Source organism: Aquarana catesbeiana, linkage group LG10 (genome assembly GCF_042186555.1).
Source record: "Aquarana catesbeiana isolate 2022-GZ linkage group LG10, ASM4218655v1, whole genome shotgun sequence".
NCBI classification, from domain to species: domain Eukaryota; kingdom Metazoa; phylum Chordata; class Amphibia; order Anura; family Ranidae; genus Aquarana; species Aquarana catesbeiana.
In genome coordinates this window covers 90,487,908-90,504,918 of record NC_133333.1, presented here as the reverse complement: position 1 = coordinate 90,504,918, position 17,011 = coordinate 90,487,908, and the positions used below count along the sequence as shown (strand labels likewise).

Below are 17,011 nucleotides of genomic sequence, written 5' to 3'. Positions count from 1 at the left end.
ATTCCAACTTCTTATCTGTTGGATCCCCTAAGCATCTGAGCATTGTCTACCGGACAAGCTGAAGGAGATCCTTCCGCATTTGACCACTCAGAAGAGGAGTCATCAGCCTCTTCTCGGTCCCCTAAGGGAAAGTCATCTTCTCCCACCCCCAGTTCCCCTGTTTGAGGTTCCCGGGTAGTGGAAGGGGACCTGTCGCGTTTTGTCCCACTCTGGGAAGATGCGATTAAAGCCACTAACCTTTCTTCCAATCCTATCATAGCTGAGGAAAAAAACCTCTTCAGTAATATAGACAGGGGCTGCAGTGTTGGAAACAGCTGTAACATTTGATGGCCCCGATGGCTCACTCTGACCAGCCACCCCAGATCTCTAAGGGGAAGATGCCATTGTAGAGATGAGACTAGGCTCTTAGAGCTTGAGGGAGACCCTTTTTTGGGATGTTTCTACCTCCCCTTCTGACCATAGCCCGATGCACAAATGCAGAGGTACTGCCAGAAGAAATTGCACTGATTGAGCAAATAGTCCAGCAACTGCCACTGCTATTAGTGCTCAGCCTGATGCTTTAGTAAATGTGCCAAGGGAATGCCTGTGTCACCACTTACATGCCCTGCAATCTACAAAATTGAGCTTTTTATAAAGTACTCCCACGCTGGACACTAACGCAGCGCCAAGCCACACCCCTGTCTTCCCACCGTGCCCCCCCTCTTTTCAAAAAAGAACATTTTCCCACGAGAGCGCGGGCCTTCGATCTGACGGGATCGGCGGGTGTGTGTGTGGGTTGGTGGTGGCGAGGAGGAGAGCCGATGACAAACCGCCGTACAGAGGCGGTGGAAGAACGGAGGAGCGGCATCCGCCAATCGTTCTGGCTTCCCCCTACTTATCCGGGAGAGGGGGAGAGCTCCTGCCTAGGTGGGGGGTGTTTTTAGAAAAAATCCCCCCCCCCCCCCCCCCCCAACATCTTACCGGAGGCCTGGGACTGCCCGGAGGAAGCCTGCAGCTTCTACTGACACAGAGCGATCTATGGAAAACATGAACAAGGTACGTGCTCTATACAGCCCCCAGTGGTGACTTTAGGCATGACATTTACTTTTAAAGGAAACAATCCATAAGAAAAATGTTAAATTCCTTAGGAATCTCCACTTACCTTATCCCGTCGCAGGGATTCTGTGGTAAAACCAACAGACCCAATCTTCACCCCTCACGGTGGGCTCCATTAAAAAAAAAAAAAAAAAAAAAAAAAAAAAAAACTTTCAGGGACCTGGGCCCCTTTTATCGGGGGTTCCACTCCCCTGGACCCGTATAGCACCCCGCCAGGAAGCTTTATGGCTGAAAAAACCAAAGCACTGGATCCCGGGGTCCAGCTCTCCAAAAAGAGAAAAGCGTTACAGGTTAAACCTAGTTTCTTCCGCCAAGAGGCCCGGGTACCATTCAATTTGGCCTGAAAAGATACTTTGAATGGATCCGGTTGTATAGCTTGCCCCAGCAAAGGAATATTCCAGTGGAGCTCAGCCTAGCACATCTTTACTCGTGACCAACACCTAAGACACTGGCGAAAAAAACTGAGGTACTCCTAGTAGCGGGAGGGGTTATATAGGGAGTGAACTTCCTTTCTTAGGGTGTGCCAGTGTCCATCACCTAAAGGTAGCCTATAACCTACATAGTAACTACTATGGCTCTGTGTCCCGTGATGTACGATAAAGAAAAATGGGTGACAATTTGGGGGGAAAAAAAAGCACACTATATTTTTTTTACTTTCTGCTATAAAACATATCAAATAAAAAAAAAAAAAAATGTAAAAAATGTCTTCATCAAATTAGGTCAATATGTATTCTGCTACATATTTTTGGTAAAAAAAATCCCAATAAGCATAGCTTGATTGGCTTGCGCAAAAGTTATAGTGTCTACAATCAATAGGATATTTTTATGGCATTTTTATTTATTTTTGTTACTAATAATGCTGGCGATCAGCGATTTTTAGCGTGACTGCGACATTGCGGCGGGCAAATCGGACACCTGACAATGACACTTTTTTGGGAACCAGTGACATTATTACAGTGATTAGTGCTAACCATATGCACTGTTACTGTACTAATGACACTGGCAGGGAAGGGGTTAACACCAGGAGTGATCAAAGGGTTAAGTGTGTCCCTAGGGGATGTTTTCCAACTGTGTGGAGGGATGGACTGACTGGGAGAACACAGAGATCAGTGTTCCTGCATAGCAGGAAAACAAGATCGCTGTGTTCTTCCCTTTCAAAGCGGCGATCTGCCTTGTTTACGATCAGTGGGCCCCCTGGACCTGCTGATTGGCTCCCCCTCTGGCCAATCAGTGCGCCCCCACTGTCTATTGCACAAAACGACGTACAGGTACCTCGTTTCGTGCAATAGAGCTGCCCTGCAGCAGCATATGTGCGGTGGGCGGTCTTTAAGTAATTAAAGGTCATCACAGAGGACAAGGGGGTAAAGAGATTTCATCTCCAAATACGGAAAGGTTTCTTCACAGTAAAAGCTGTGAAAATGTGGAATAGATTCCTTCCAGAGATGGTTCTGGCCAGCTCAGTAGATGGCTTTAAAAAAGCCTAGATTCTTTCCTAAATGTACATAATATAACTGGATACTAACATTTATAGGTAAAAGTTCATCTATGGAATATCCGATTGCCTCTCAGGGAATCAGGAAGGAATTTTTTCCCTTGCTGTACCAAATTGGATCATGCTTTGCTGGGGTTTTTCACCTTTTCTCTGGATCAACTGTGGGTATAGGATTGTGTATATGGGATTGTATGGTGTTTTTTTTTTTTATTGGTTGAGCTAGATGGACTTGTGTCTTTTTTCAACCTAACTATATAAATTTTATCTCATGTGTCAGGAAAACTTCTCAGACTGACTCATGCTGATGGAGAAAGATATGTAAACACTGCATATATGTGCTTGGTTCAAATGTAATGACCGGGGGTTTACAACCACTTTAAGTATCTTTTCTTGGCGCTCCTTCACACCAGGCCTCTGCATTAACCCAGAAGTTACATGCACTGATGTGCTGTGATGCCATTCATTGTAAATAGTACCTCAACATCACATGTGCATAGCTCCTTTTTTTTCAAAATTGTGTGCATTGTGGTCTGACCAGGCCCACAAAATGAGCATAGCAAGGTCTAAAAGGACCTAGGCAAACAATATTACTGATGTAGTTTTTAACAAACATAATCTTCTTTGTGGAGGACTTGACTGTACAGGAGATCTCCATTTATAGCCAGGTGAAGAAACACAGCCACCCCATTTTAGTGCCAAGCCCCACCCTCTGTTTTTACTGTCAAATAGCAGAGCCTCAGTGGGCAGGAAGGGATCTGGCACTTGCATTTCACAGCTAAATGATAAGGGGTACAGAATGGATGGGGTGGGCTCTAGTGGCAACTTGGCCAAAAAACGAGACCCTGTGTGTAGCCTGGGCCTGGTACCCAGAGGACTCCAAAATTACATAAAAATTGATTTAAAGATTAAAGCAGGCACTTGCTGGGAACCCAAGGTATCTGCAATTTATTTGTTAGTGGTAGAAAAAAAACAAAAAAAACCCCCATATGAAAAAGCTTGCTTGGCAAGTAAGCCAGTGGTTATGTATGGTGGTCATATAGGGGTCGCAATGGCGTTATAAAGAAGTTCTGTTGTTTCTAGTTGCTGGGCAATTGCCAGCGCAAATCTGTGTGACCTTTTATTTCCTTTTTTTATGGTGGATACTGCAGAACGTTTTATTCCTCTACTCACTTGAGGAGCACCACTCTGCAATATCTTAAATTCTGCACCCTATTAGCATAGGTAAATTTGATTTTTTTTTTTATTGTTTTGAACATATTAGGACAATGATTAAATACAGTACTGCAACACACAATTTACCTTGATTCTGAAGCAGGTGATCCATCAGCTTCAGGAGACTCGTCATCTGTAATAAGATAGACATATTACGCCACTATTAAAAGTTACCAGCAACATAACACAACATTTAGATGTGCAAGGATTAAGCAGGAGCAGCTTATGTACAGTATATAAATTGCTGAGGTAAATAATAAAAACATAATACAACATAAGCTAAGCTCTAGGCACACAATAAAGCCCAATTCACACTTGTGTGACTTTTAATGCGACTTTGGTCCCCAAAGTTGCATGAAAAGTCGCACCCCATGTTTCCCAATAAGTACTGTTCACATCGGTGCGACTTAAAGTCGCAGCAACTTTAAAGTAGTTCCTGCACTACTTTGGTTCCATTTTCATGCGACACGAAGGACACTCCCTCACCTTGGCAGTTGGACCTTAAAATTATAAAATGTCTAGTCAAAGGTTCCCTTAAATCAACTGGGACAAGCTATTGCTCCTGCCAGGTTCAGCTACCTCACTCTTGTATAAAACAAGGATCCCGATCTGGTTCCGATGGGATGCTCAAATAAAAATAAATAAATAAAAGGATAGGCATAGCGCTCTCTACATGTTAAAACAATATTTCTTTATTAAAATAACACTCACATAATATTAAAATCTGTTTGGCTTATCTGGTGTATTTAGGCTTAAAGGAGCAAATCCTGAATGTCGCAGCCACAATAAAATCTCTCTCATCTCCTGGATGCAGCCAGCCTTACGCTCAGCCTCACTGACTGATCTTCATGTTCCACCAATCGTTACATCAAAAATATCATCAGGGGTATTGGTTTTCAATGCTTTTTTAAGAAATTGAAGTGTGATGCACATTTGTTTATATATTTATATACAGCACTTTTCATTCGAAATTCTGGGAAAAACAGGAAGCAAATTACTCAACGCAGGAAATTCCATTTTTGGAGGTGGTGTACAAAAAACGCCTCCAGATTGCTACTTGGCCCATTGGGGGCCGCCATTTGAGGTGAGAGGCTGGGGGAAACACCTGTGTGCCGCACCAGTTTTTAAGTGAAAGAATTCAGCACTAAGTCACCTTTACTGGCACGTTACTATTGACTTTTTTTATGGACATCAAGAGTCACATTGCATGAAGCAACATTTAATTGGACTTAATCACAATATTTGTCACAGTTTTTGCAATTTTTTGTAGGTGGGAGGGGTGTTGATTTTGAGTCATTATTGGAGTCACATTTATATATGCATGATTTTTGCACAATTGTCACCTTGTTTTGCACTTGATCACTTATGTATAGATGTGGGGTGCAGAGTCGCATCCTTTAATCAAGCATTGCATTGCAGTTTTTATGCTTATATTATGAGGAATTGTATTTCATTTATTCACCAGTAATATTTATTTTATTTCATTTTCTGGGTATATTTTCACACGTTGTGGTTTTTAGGAATATCATGCACATTGTATGATTTATTTATATATTTTGAGGAACTGTATTTTATTTATTCACTATTAATACCTATTCTAATTTTCTGGTCATATTTTCACACAGTGTGGTTTTAGGAACATTATGCACACTGTATGATTTATTCATATATTCTCATTAGGAACGGTAACCAGCATTTAGCACTTTAATATAGTTTGGCTGTTTTTAAACAGGAGAAGGTAGTCAATACTGAAGTGTTCATATGGGAAAAACATCTATACTGGTCTATGGTAACTATCTGTAGGTGCTTATTGGTTGTTATACTAATTATAGGCATTACGTGCACTGTGAATCAAGGAAGGATTTAGATTCATGCTACTTTGAGAGGTCCTTTCCTTAATTGTGAGTGGTACATTTAGATAGATTAGCGCCACATACCCTTTTTACCATATATTACGCATTCATCAGGGTGTGTGAGGACACCTTTTATGCTGGCAGCTGTTCTATCTGGTACTATTGTCCATGGTCTGTGAGAGTGTGGTTTTGCGCACTAGTTCTTTGCTATTTTACCCTGCCACTGATGTCACCTGGTATACAGTAACATGGAGTTTTTTTGCCTGCAGGATCCAGCCCTGGCAACATTACAGGCCATCTCTGCTCTTGCATGCAAGGTCAGGGTACCTTCTGCTCATCTTCTTTCTCTGACCTTTATTCCCAGGTGAAATCCTCCTTTAACCCTGCAGGGGTGTTAGGAAGAGACCAAAAAATAGCGACTAAAGCCCACAAAAGGAGATCTTAAAAGAGACATATGTAGGCACATCCACCACCTAAGGACACTAGCTAAAAATGGAAGCCAAGATGGTAGAGGTTGAATCCTGGGCGAGGATTCCTGCCTTTTTTTGGATAGTGTCCAATGATGAACTATTAAGAAAGACAGTTTGAGGTCAGTGTCATGTCCGATGTTGTACTTACCTTGGATCCGCCTCCACTTGTTGCTGTTCTTGAATTCTTCCATTCTTTTCACTTCCTCCGGCCGCTCATCTACAAAATCTGCCACCTAAAAAAGCATAAGACAGTTATTTACAACATAACATACTAAAGACCATCTCCAGATTCGTAAGGGCCAGGCAGTAAACCAGAGCACAGATATTGTATATATTTACCTTCATAAAACACTTGTCATTTTACATAAGAAAAACTTTATCAAAGAAAATCAGTGCCCAAAAACGCAGAATTTTATTTACTCAATGAAATCAGACAGGAATCAAACCATTTAAACCTCAGCTCCAAGAAACTTGAAAATTCTCCCTTGCAGTGTTAACTGCTAGTTTAGTCTAGGGGAGAATACAAGCTGTTTTACTTACTTGATCCATTGCTTCCGTAGGCCGATGCCACTCTCCCATGGCCCAGTGCTGGACTATCCCTCTGCCTCCTCACATCCAGTGCAGGGCTATGGACCCTTCATTGGTCTTAATGATGTCAGAACCTTAGACTGTATAAGCATGGAGGGGAAGATGCTGCAGAAACCGACCTAGCAGCACAGAAGATTGAGTAGGTAAATCTACTTTTCTATGCCCCTAGACAAAAATAAGCAGTTAACAGCCTTGCAGTGTGAGTGCAGCCCCAAGTTTCCTGGAGTGGTGCTTTAACAATACTTATTGGAAGTCTAAACCTGCCTATTGAGAGGCTCAACTTTCATCCTCTGCAAGTGACTGCCCTGTAGTAATCTCTACATGTTCAAAGATTGGCTACATTGGTTTTTAAAACCAGCACTCTAATCAAACAACTAATCACTGTAAAAGATCTCTAATTTTACTTTGCTTTACTCCAATTCTTCCTGGTTAAGCTTTCCTGCTTCCTTGATTCCTTTCATGCTAATAGGACAGAGGTGAAAATTCAGATCCATAGACCCAGTGGAGAGGTAACATGAGAAGCTGCATTGCTGATCCAGAATATAAGTTCACCTTAGGACTATGTGAATCTGCGGCCAGGCTATAGACATATCATATTTAACAAATCCTCACAAGTAGTAAATGAGCTTTAAATAATGTCCTAAATGACCTATATAGCTACAGGTTCTGTGGAAAACTTAAACCTCAAACATCACAGTACAACCTCTGAAGTCGTTTAACGTTTTCTCAGCAGCTCAGCTCACTCTCTCCATCCAGCAATGATTTAGCAGGAATCCACCCTTCCAATATTTAATACAAGCACATAAATGGTGGTCTGTTAGGGAGGGGCGGTGTAAGTTAAGCTGCTTAGAGGAGGACTTCAGTACTTCTGCTGAGACTTTTGAAGATGAATTGCGTCCATAGTGCTGTCAGCTACAGAGGTCAGTAAGTGCTTATTTTAATGCTCATGTGCTACTTGTTAAGAATATGTAAAAATACCTGAATGTCCATAGCATGACCAGAGGTTCTCTAAGAAAAGAGTCAAAGATGTCTACCACTGGTTGGTCCTCTTCCTCTTCGACAACCTCCTCTTTGGTGTTGGTTTCTTTCTTCCAGTCTTCAGCATCATCGTCTACAATCCGCATACTGCAAGAAAACAATAAAGAATGATGACCGAGACCAGGCCACTACAGGAATTATATCTTATGTTTTAGTCGATGGTACTAATTACAAATAAGGAAAGCAAGCATACCCCCGAAAGCGCACTTATACTTTAAAACAAACAATAAATTCAAGATTAATCACTGCGCTAGTAACGGTAATAAAGCAGCTGCATAAATTGTATGTTGACAATAAGAAGCATGAAAAATATAATAATATGCAGCGATATAAATGTAGTATTACAAATAAAAAGTCCATAGTGTTTGAAATAAAATCCTTGTTCAGGAGAAAACGCTGGAATCACCTACAGTGTAGACAGAAATACAAATTAGGTGAATGCAGTTAGGTGAAAATGTGAATACACTGCATTTTTCTTTGAATAAATGACCCTGGTTTATAATACTACACCATGAGGAGTTCCTTCTTTTATATTTTATGCACGCACCTCTGATTATTTGGTGGAACTACAAGACCCAGCCATTTGTGATCTCCATTAATGGTTTTGTGGCTCTGTGGATTTATCATGCCTGTTTGACCACCTGTGTGGTCCATTATTTTTGGTAAGAGGCCTGGTGTGTTGATGTTCGGTGGAGGATAAGTCCGTATTCACCTAATTTGTATTTCTGTCTACACTGTGGGTGATTCCAGCGTTTTCTCCTGAACAAGGATTTTATTTCGAACACTATGGACTTTTTATTTGTAATACTACATTTATAGTGCTGCATATCATTATATTTTTCGCACTTATACTTTAGTATAACTAAAGGCAAAACCTTTTTGGATTCGTGTAAAGGAGGATTATAACCCCTGTCATTTGTTTTTTGCCATCTTTTACTTTCACTCTCAGTGATAACAGGCAAACAGAGAAATAGGGAGGGTAAATCCCCCAGATGGGGGCATAGAGAGCAAAACAAACCTGACAGGCATTCTAATCCCCACCCAAAACTAAAAATAAAGCTTTGCCTTTAGTGTTAGTAAAAAAAAAGTGAAAAACGACAGCGGACTCTAAACACATTTTGGAAACAAAACCCTCAACATCAAACCAAGTGCTCACCCCCACCAGTGGCTCATGTAACCAATTTCTTGACAGTGGTCACATGGCTACTGCCAAAGGGGAGGATCATTGTTCAGTACTTTAGGTAAGCCAGACATGACCAGATCTTTAGTAATAATCACGTGATCCTGTGCTTGAGGAAGTCTGGTTTCCAGAGGAGCAGATTTGATTTTCTACACTGCCACCCACATTGCTATACATTTTATTGGTAGGGTGAATAAAGTGGTTTCAGCATACTAAAGTGGCTGCAGGAAAACAAGGAAAAAAAGGTAATAGTTGTACTGATCTACCAACTACCACATTTGTATATTTATACTTGAAATATATTCTATTTAATATGTATCTACAGTAAAGCCAATCCTTTTTTAAGATTTGGATTGGACAGAGTTAAAGGAGTTGTAAAGGTTCGAATTTTTTTTATAAAAATAACAAATATGTTATACTTACCTGTTCTGTGCAGGTAGGGGTTATACACAAAGCAGCCCCGATCTTCCTCTTCTGGGGTGGTGCCCCTCCGGGTCTCCTGGCTCCTCTCCTTCATCGGTTGCCCCGATGAAGAGACACTTTCCATGAGGGCATTCGTGCGGGCGTGCTCCCGAGTACCGCTGCTGCATGCATTGACACAGACAGGGATACTCGGCTCCGCGTCATTGGATTTGATTGACAGCAGCGGGCTCAGGTAAGAAAAAAAAAAAGGGGGGGGGGCAGCTGCAGCAAAGAAGGTTTTTCTTATACCTTAAAGCGGAGTTCCACCCAAAAGTGGAACTTCTGCCTTAAGGACTCCTGACCCCCTGACATACCACATTTGGCATGTCATTTTTTTTTGGGGGGGGGGGGGGGGCGTGTACCTAGTTTTGACAGGTAGCCAGCTCCCACTTCCGCTCGGGAAGCTTAGGCGACTCGAGCAGAAGTTCTCCTCTCCCCCTCCCTCCAATCTTCTGGGACATGTCACAGGTCCCAGAAGATTGCCCGGCCATTCAGGACGCGCAGTGCGACTCGCACATGCACAGTGCGCACCTGGTTATGAAGCCACAAGCTGTCACAGCCAGGTGCCCACAGTAGAGATACCAGTGTGAGGTGGGGGAAGAGAACCAAGGCTTAAGGTGGCCGCATCGCTGGATCGTGGGAGAGGCGAGTGTGTGTTTATTAAAAGCTACACTTTTTGTAGCTGCTGACTTTTAATAAACACAGGAACGGCTGGAATTCCACTTTAGTGCATAGAATGCATTAAGGTGAAAAACCATGGGACTTTACAATCCCTTTAATGATTAAAACCCCATCAGTTTTAATTTTTATTCCCTATCTGTGTCCTTTTGGGAGATTTCCCTTCAATAAGCGAGAATAAATGAGGAGAAATCACAAATTGTTACGTGAAGCAGTGCCTCCATTGGATGACTTCTTGCTTCTGTTCCAAGGACAACTGTAAAATGTAGGATTTTCCACCACTTCCTCTGGTGATGGGAAAACCAGAAGATAATTATCAATGTTGCCGGCTATAGCCAACGGCACCGATCGATCAGGAAAAACCTCACAGGCCGGTGGATAAATCTACTTGTGTACAACCAGCCAGCCCATACATGAATCAAAATTCGTCTAGTCCATGCTGAACTGGCCAAATTTCGATGCATGCTTGGCCAGATTAAGAGTAAAGCCTCGTACACACGGTTTGATTGTTGGTAGGGGATTGTCTGTTGACAGACTGTTGTCTTAAAATCCTACAGTTAGTACGTTCCTTTTGAAAATTGTCCAATTTTCCACCAACAAATGTTAAAGGACAGGCTAGTAAATTTTCGGCGGACAGCGGTTTGACGTCAGATTTTCATATGGTCAGTACACAAATCTCTCACACAAAAGTCGAAAGTACAAACACGCATGCTCAGAATCAGTGCTCACCAAACACGAAATTAGCAGAAGGGGCCCAAAGGGTGGCGCTCAAGAGCTGAAATTCCTCGTAGTACGTCACTACGTTCGTGTTTGTGGCACGGCAATTGTGTACCATTAGTATGCAAGACAAGATCCTGGCACACGCCCTTTTGACAAAAATCAGACGCTCGGTTGGCCAATAATCGTACCGTGTGTACGAGGCTTTACACAGGAAGAAATAAAAATATGTTTATTAGGAACAGGGAAGCTAAAACCCATATCAGATTGTTATTTCTGTCTGTATTGGAGAATCACCCTCATTTCCTGTCTGGTAAAACTGTTGTCAGCAGGACAGGAAGTTGGAGTGAATCTTTCTAACAGAGCTCTGGATAGCAGTATAAAACTTGACAGGAATTCTCATCCTGCCCCACTCTAATCATAACTGCAAAAACATTTTCTGGCTTGACGTAAAACTTTAAACTAACACATAAAGCAGCGACTCATTTCAAAAAGCAATGGAATATCCTTAAAACGGCTGCCAGGTGTAGCACTTTAGCAGCACTGGCTACCTGGATCTTGCCATTTGTGACACATGAACACTTATAGCTCCAAACACAAAGTACATGAATGGATTCCGTATTGACTGCTAGAGTTCACATGCTGTATACTAAAAGGCAGGATGCGATAAAACCTTCACGGTAAGCCAAGTTAATATCCAGGGGGAGGGGGAAGAACTTCTAACACAAAACAGCTACAGAACAACACAGATTAGCAGGAGGAAGAACTGAGTGTTTCTACTCTGGAGGAAGATTGTTTTTTATATACCCGAAAGAAAAATCCTCAGTACAGGAGCTCAGCAATGGGGCCCCCCACATTCCTCTCAGTAAAGGCATTCAGCAATGGGGCCCCCACATTCCTCCCAGTAAAGAGGGAACCCAACAATGGGGCCCCCACATTCCTCCCAGTAAAGAGGGAACCCAACAATGGGGCCCCCACATTCCTCCCAGTAAAGAGGGAACCCAACAATGGGGCCCCCACATTCCTCCCAGTAAAGAGGGAACCCAACAATGGGGCCCCCACATTCCTCCCAGTAAAGAGGGAACCCAACAATGGGGCCCCCACATTCCTCCCAGTAAAGAGGGAACCCAACAATGGGGCCCCCACATTCCTCCCAGTAAAGAGGGAACCCAACAATGGGGCCCCCACATTCCTCCCAGTAAAGAGGGAACCCAACAATGGGGCCCCCACATTCCTCCCAGTAAAGAGGGAACCCAACAATGGGGCCCCCACATTCCTCCCAGTAAAGAGGGAACCCAACAATGGGGCCCCCACATTCCTCCCAGTAAAGAGGGAACCCAACAATGGGGCCCCCACATTCCTCCCAGTAAAGAGGGAACCCAACAATGGGGCCCCCGCGTTTCTCCCAGTAAAGAGGGAACCCAACAATGGGGCCCCCGCGTTTCTCCCAGTAAAGAGGGAACCCAACAATGGGGCCCCCACATTCCTCCCAGTAAAGAGGGAACCCAACAATGGGGCCCCCACATTCCTCCCAGTAAAGAGGGAACCCAACAATGGGGCCCCCACATTCCTCCCAGTAAAGAGGGAACCCAACAATGGGGCCCCCACATTCCTCCCAGTAAAGAGGGAACCCAACAATGGGGCCCCCACATTCCTCCCGGTATAGATCTGCTGTAACTCTATATTACACTTGTATCCCCGGCCATGGACGGATAAGAAGCGGTAATATAAGGGGGTGTCGCTGTCTGTACACTGTGAGGAGCGGAGGTGATGAGCCTGCTCCGTCCTCTCCATGTCATTTGTCGGCTCTCACCCTTTCCCCTCCAGCCTCTGCTTCCTTCTTTTTTTCTTCTTGGTCGCCCCATCTTTCCCTCTTGAGCCACCACCGTCCAGGTATCGCTTCAGATACTCCGCCTTGGAAACCCCTGAAGCCTTTCCTCCGAGCGCCGCCATCATGCTGGAGCCGGAAGATCTCAGGACAAACACTTCCGGGTGAGCGATCACTTCCGGGTGAGCGGCCACTTCCGGTGCTGAGATTAGGAGGGGAGGGAGTGGTGAAGTTCAGTGTGTGGGACAAGTCATTGATTTGGTGTCTTAGGGACGATTTGATTCAGAAATACTGCTGCCTCTCACCACATATGATGTATACTCACAAACATGGAAAGGGGAGATGTCTTCCTCAGCTTCTACTGTGTCACTAGAGTGGGATCAGCATGCAGCCAGTGAAATCTGTACAGCAGTCCTGCAGGCTTGTTATGGGTCAGGATCAGAGATCTGTCAGCTCCTTCTTTAATTTCTTGTCTGCGGGCAAATTTTCAATTCTTTGCACATTTTAATTCTAAAAGCAGAGGTTTCTGGAGAATAAAATAGTGGTAGTTTCAGTTTTTACGTTGCACAACATTTGCACAGTTATTTATCAAATGCATATTTTCAGGAATAATACACTAAAATAAATTTTACAGCAAACACAATAGTTTAATCAATTTTTTGGTAAAATATGGGGTTGCGGTCGAGTAAAGAGATACTAAAAATGTCAAGTCTTAAAGCAGTTGTAAACCGCGGCAGTAAAAGAAAAAACATTTTCCCTGTAAAGCAATTTGTATAATGTGCTAGTATGCATCTTATACTAGCACATTATGAAATACCTTCGATTGAAGCCCTCCAGTGGCACGCTGTCACCGCTGACTGGGCTTCCATCTTCTCCCGGTCTTCTTTCCGGGTTCACAGGCTCCAGCTGTATGAGTAGCCAGAACCACAATGACATCACTCCAGAGCATGCGGATGGCATGCTGGCTGCATCCAGTCTAAATATTTCCTAAACAATGCACATTTAGGAAATATTCATTTTACCTACAGGTAAGCCTTATTATAGCCGTACCTGTAGGTAAAAATTACAAAGTGGACTTCACTACCGCTTTAAAGTGATATTGAAGGTAATTTTTTTTGTTAACCACTTGTTGCCCGCCATATAGCAGAATGACGGCAGCAAAGTGGTTGTGATATTCGGACCGGACGTCATATGACGTGATCAGGATAACACAGCCGGCGCACCAAGGAAACATCTTTCCTCGGTTCACGCTGACAAAGAGAGGCGATCGGCAGCTCTCCCTGTCGGGGGGGGGGGGGTCTGTGCTGATAATCAGCACATTGATTATCAGCACAGCCCCCATCAAAAGGTGCCCATCAGCTGCCAATCAGTGCTCAACTCCTGCCAGCTTGTCCCCATAATAAACACCTGTCAGTGCCCCATCAGTAATGCTTGTCAGTGCCCCATCAAAGTGCCAGTCAGTGCCACTCAGTAATGCCTGTCAGTAGTTCCTCATCAGTGCTGCCTGACCAGTGCAACCTATCAGTGCCACCTATTAGTGCCCATCAGTGCTGCCTATCAATCAGTGCCGCTTATCAGTGCCCATCATTTTTATTTTTTAATAAAGAACTTGTCCCAAGCTGTCTCTTGTCTTTTTTACCATTTTTTTACACTTTTTTGGTGAAATGGGTAGGGGTACAATGTACCCCATTACCAATTCACAAGGGGGGGCGGGATCTGGGGGTCCCCTTGTTAAAGGGGGCTTTCAGATTCCAATAAGCCCCCCACCCGCATACCCCCACAACCACCGGTCAAGGATTATGGGGATGAGGCCCTTGTCCCCATCAACATGGTGACAAGGTGCTCTGGGGTCAGACCCCAAAGCACCCTCCCCATGTTGAGGGCATGTGACCTGGTATGGTTCAGGAGGGGGGTTGGGCACTCTCTCCCCCCCCCCCCTCATTTCCTGCAGCCTGCCAGGTTGCATGCTCGGATAAGGGTCTGGTATGGATTTTGGGGGGGACCCCATACGCTATTTTTTTTAAAAAATTGACGCAGGGTTCCCCTTAATTTCCATATCAGACCTGAAAGGCCTGGTATGGATTTTGGGGGGACCCCCACGCAATTTTCTTTTAAAATTTTGGTTCGGGGTTCCCCTTAATATTCATACCAGACTAAAAGGGCCTGGTAATGGGGGGGGGGGGCCATGCCCTTTTTTTCAATGAGTTTTATTTATATTGCCGAGACCCGACAATTCATTACAGCCGCAATCAGTTTTTCCTTTAGAAATGTCATTTTGCTGCGGTACTGTTCTAAACACGGGAAAATGCGCTACTTTACAGGCATACTATAGACACCCCCCAGGCATGATAGTTAAAGGAATATTTCATTTTTAGTGTTTCACTTTAAGCATTAAAAAAATCACTGCTCCCGAAAAAACTGCTGTTTTTAAAAACTTTTTGCATTGATCCATGTCCCCTGGGGCAGGAACCAGGTCCCCAAACACTTTTTATGACAATAACTTACATATAAGCCTTTAAAATGAGCACTTTTGAATTTTCATGTTCGTGTCTCATAGACTTTAATGGTGTTTGTGTGTTCTTCCGAATATTTTGCCTGTTCGGATGTTCTGGTGCAAACCAAACCCGGGGGGTTCAGCTCATCCTTGATCACTGATCTTGGTAAAGAGCCTCTGACGGAGGGTCTTTACCACGTGATCAGCCGTGTCCAATCACAGCTGATCACGATGTGAACAGGAAGAGTCGTCTTTTCCTCATTTGCGTCTCTCAAACCGGTCTATTGTTTATCAGTGCTGCATGCCTTTCCAAAAGTGCTATCATCCAGATTAAGGATCCAAAGCAGGGACCTCAGCACCATCCGCATATGCATTAATTAGTATTGAAGTGTCCAGTGGTCTCCTGGAGAGATGCAAAACATGGGAAGCCAACACAGCCCCATCCAGAGAAACCATACAGTGGGGCAAAAAAGTATTTAGTCAGCCACCATTTGTGCAAGTTCTCCCACATAAAAAGATGAGAGAGGCCTGTAATTGTCATCATAGGTATACCTCAACTATGAGAGACAAAATGTGGAAACAAATCCAGACAATCACATTGTCTGATTTTTGAAAGAATTTATTTGCAAATTATAGTGGACAATAAGTATTTTGTCAATATCAAAAGTCCATCTCAAAACTTTGCCAACAAAGGATATATAACAATGACAGAGGTCAAACGTTTTCTGTAAGTCTTCACAAGGTTGTCACACACTGTTGCTGGTATGTTGGTCCATTCCTCCATGCAGATCTCCTCTAGAGCAGTGATGTTTTGGGGATGTCGCTGGGCAACACAGACTTTCAACTCCCTCCAAAGGTTTTCTATGGGGTTGAGATCTGGAGACTGGCTAGGCCACTCCAGGACCTTAAAATGCTTCTTACGAAGCCACTCCTTCGTTGCCCGGGCGGTGTGTTTGGGATCAATGTCATGCTGAAAGACCCAGCCACGTTTCATCTTCAATGCCCTTGCTGATGGGAGGAGGTTTGCACTCAAAATCTCACGATACATGGCCCCATTCATTCTTTCATGTACACGGATCAGTCGTCCTGTTCCCTTTGCAGAGAAACAGCCCCAAAGCATGATGTTGCCACCCCCATGCTTCACAGTAGGTATGGTGTTCTTTGGTTGCAACTCAGCATTCTCTCTCCTCCAAACACGGCGAGTTGTGTTTCTACCAAACAGTTCTAATTTGGTTTCATCTGACCATATGACATTCTCCCAATCCTCTTCTGGATCATCCAAATGCTCTCTAGCAAACCTCTAATGGGCCCGGACATGTACTGGCTTAAGCAGGGGGACACGTCTGGCACTGCAGGATCTGAGTCCCTGGTGGCGTAGTGTGTTACTGATGGTAGCCTTTGTTACACTGGTCCCAGCTCTCTGCAGGTCATTCACTAGGTCCCCCTGTGTGGTTCTGGGATTTTTGCTCACCGTTCTTGTGATTATTTTGACCCCGCGGGGTGAGATCTTGCGTGGAGCCCCAGATCGAGGGAGATTATTAGTGGTCTTGTATGTCTTCCATTTTCTAATTATTGCTCCCACAGTTGATTTCTTCACACCAAGCTGCTTGCCTATTGCAGATTCAGTCTTCCCAGCCTGGTGCAGGTCTACAATTTTGTTTCTCGTGTCCTTCGACAGCTCTTTGGTCTTCACCATGGTGGAGTTTGGAGTGTGACTGTCTGAGGTTGTGGACAGGTGTCTTTTATACTGATAACAAGTTCAAACAGGTGCCATTAATACAGGTAATGAGTGGAGGACAGAGGAGCCTCTTAAAGAAGAAGATACAGGTCTGTGAGAGCCAGAAATCTTGCTTGTTTATAGGTGACCAAATACTTATTTTCCATCATAATTTGCAAATAAATTC

At 43.8% G+C, this 17,011-nt stretch overlaps 1 protein-coding gene across 1 annotated transcript in view; it reads right to left on the bottom strand.

The window, feature by feature from the left end:
• The window catches only part of BUD13 (BUD13 homolog), a 54,278-nt gene extending 41,475 nt beyond the window's left edge, over nucleotides 1-12,803 (bottom strand). The window contains exons 1-4 of the mRNA XM_073602395.1: nucleotides 12,599-12,803; nucleotides 7,745-7,835; nucleotides 6,271-6,355; nucleotides 3,887-3,932 (exon numbers count right to left, since the gene is read on the bottom strand). Of these exons, the coding sequence (XP_073458496.1) occupies nucleotides 3,887-3,932; nucleotides 6,271-6,355; nucleotides 7,745-7,835; nucleotides 12,599-12,741 (365 nt within the window). The 5' untranslated portion in view covers nucleotides 12,742-12,803. The remainder of the gene's footprint in view (nucleotides 1-3,886; nucleotides 3,933-6,270; nucleotides 6,356-7,744; nucleotides 7,836-12,598) is intronic.
• Nucleotides 12,804-17,011: the final 4,208 nt, after the last annotated feature.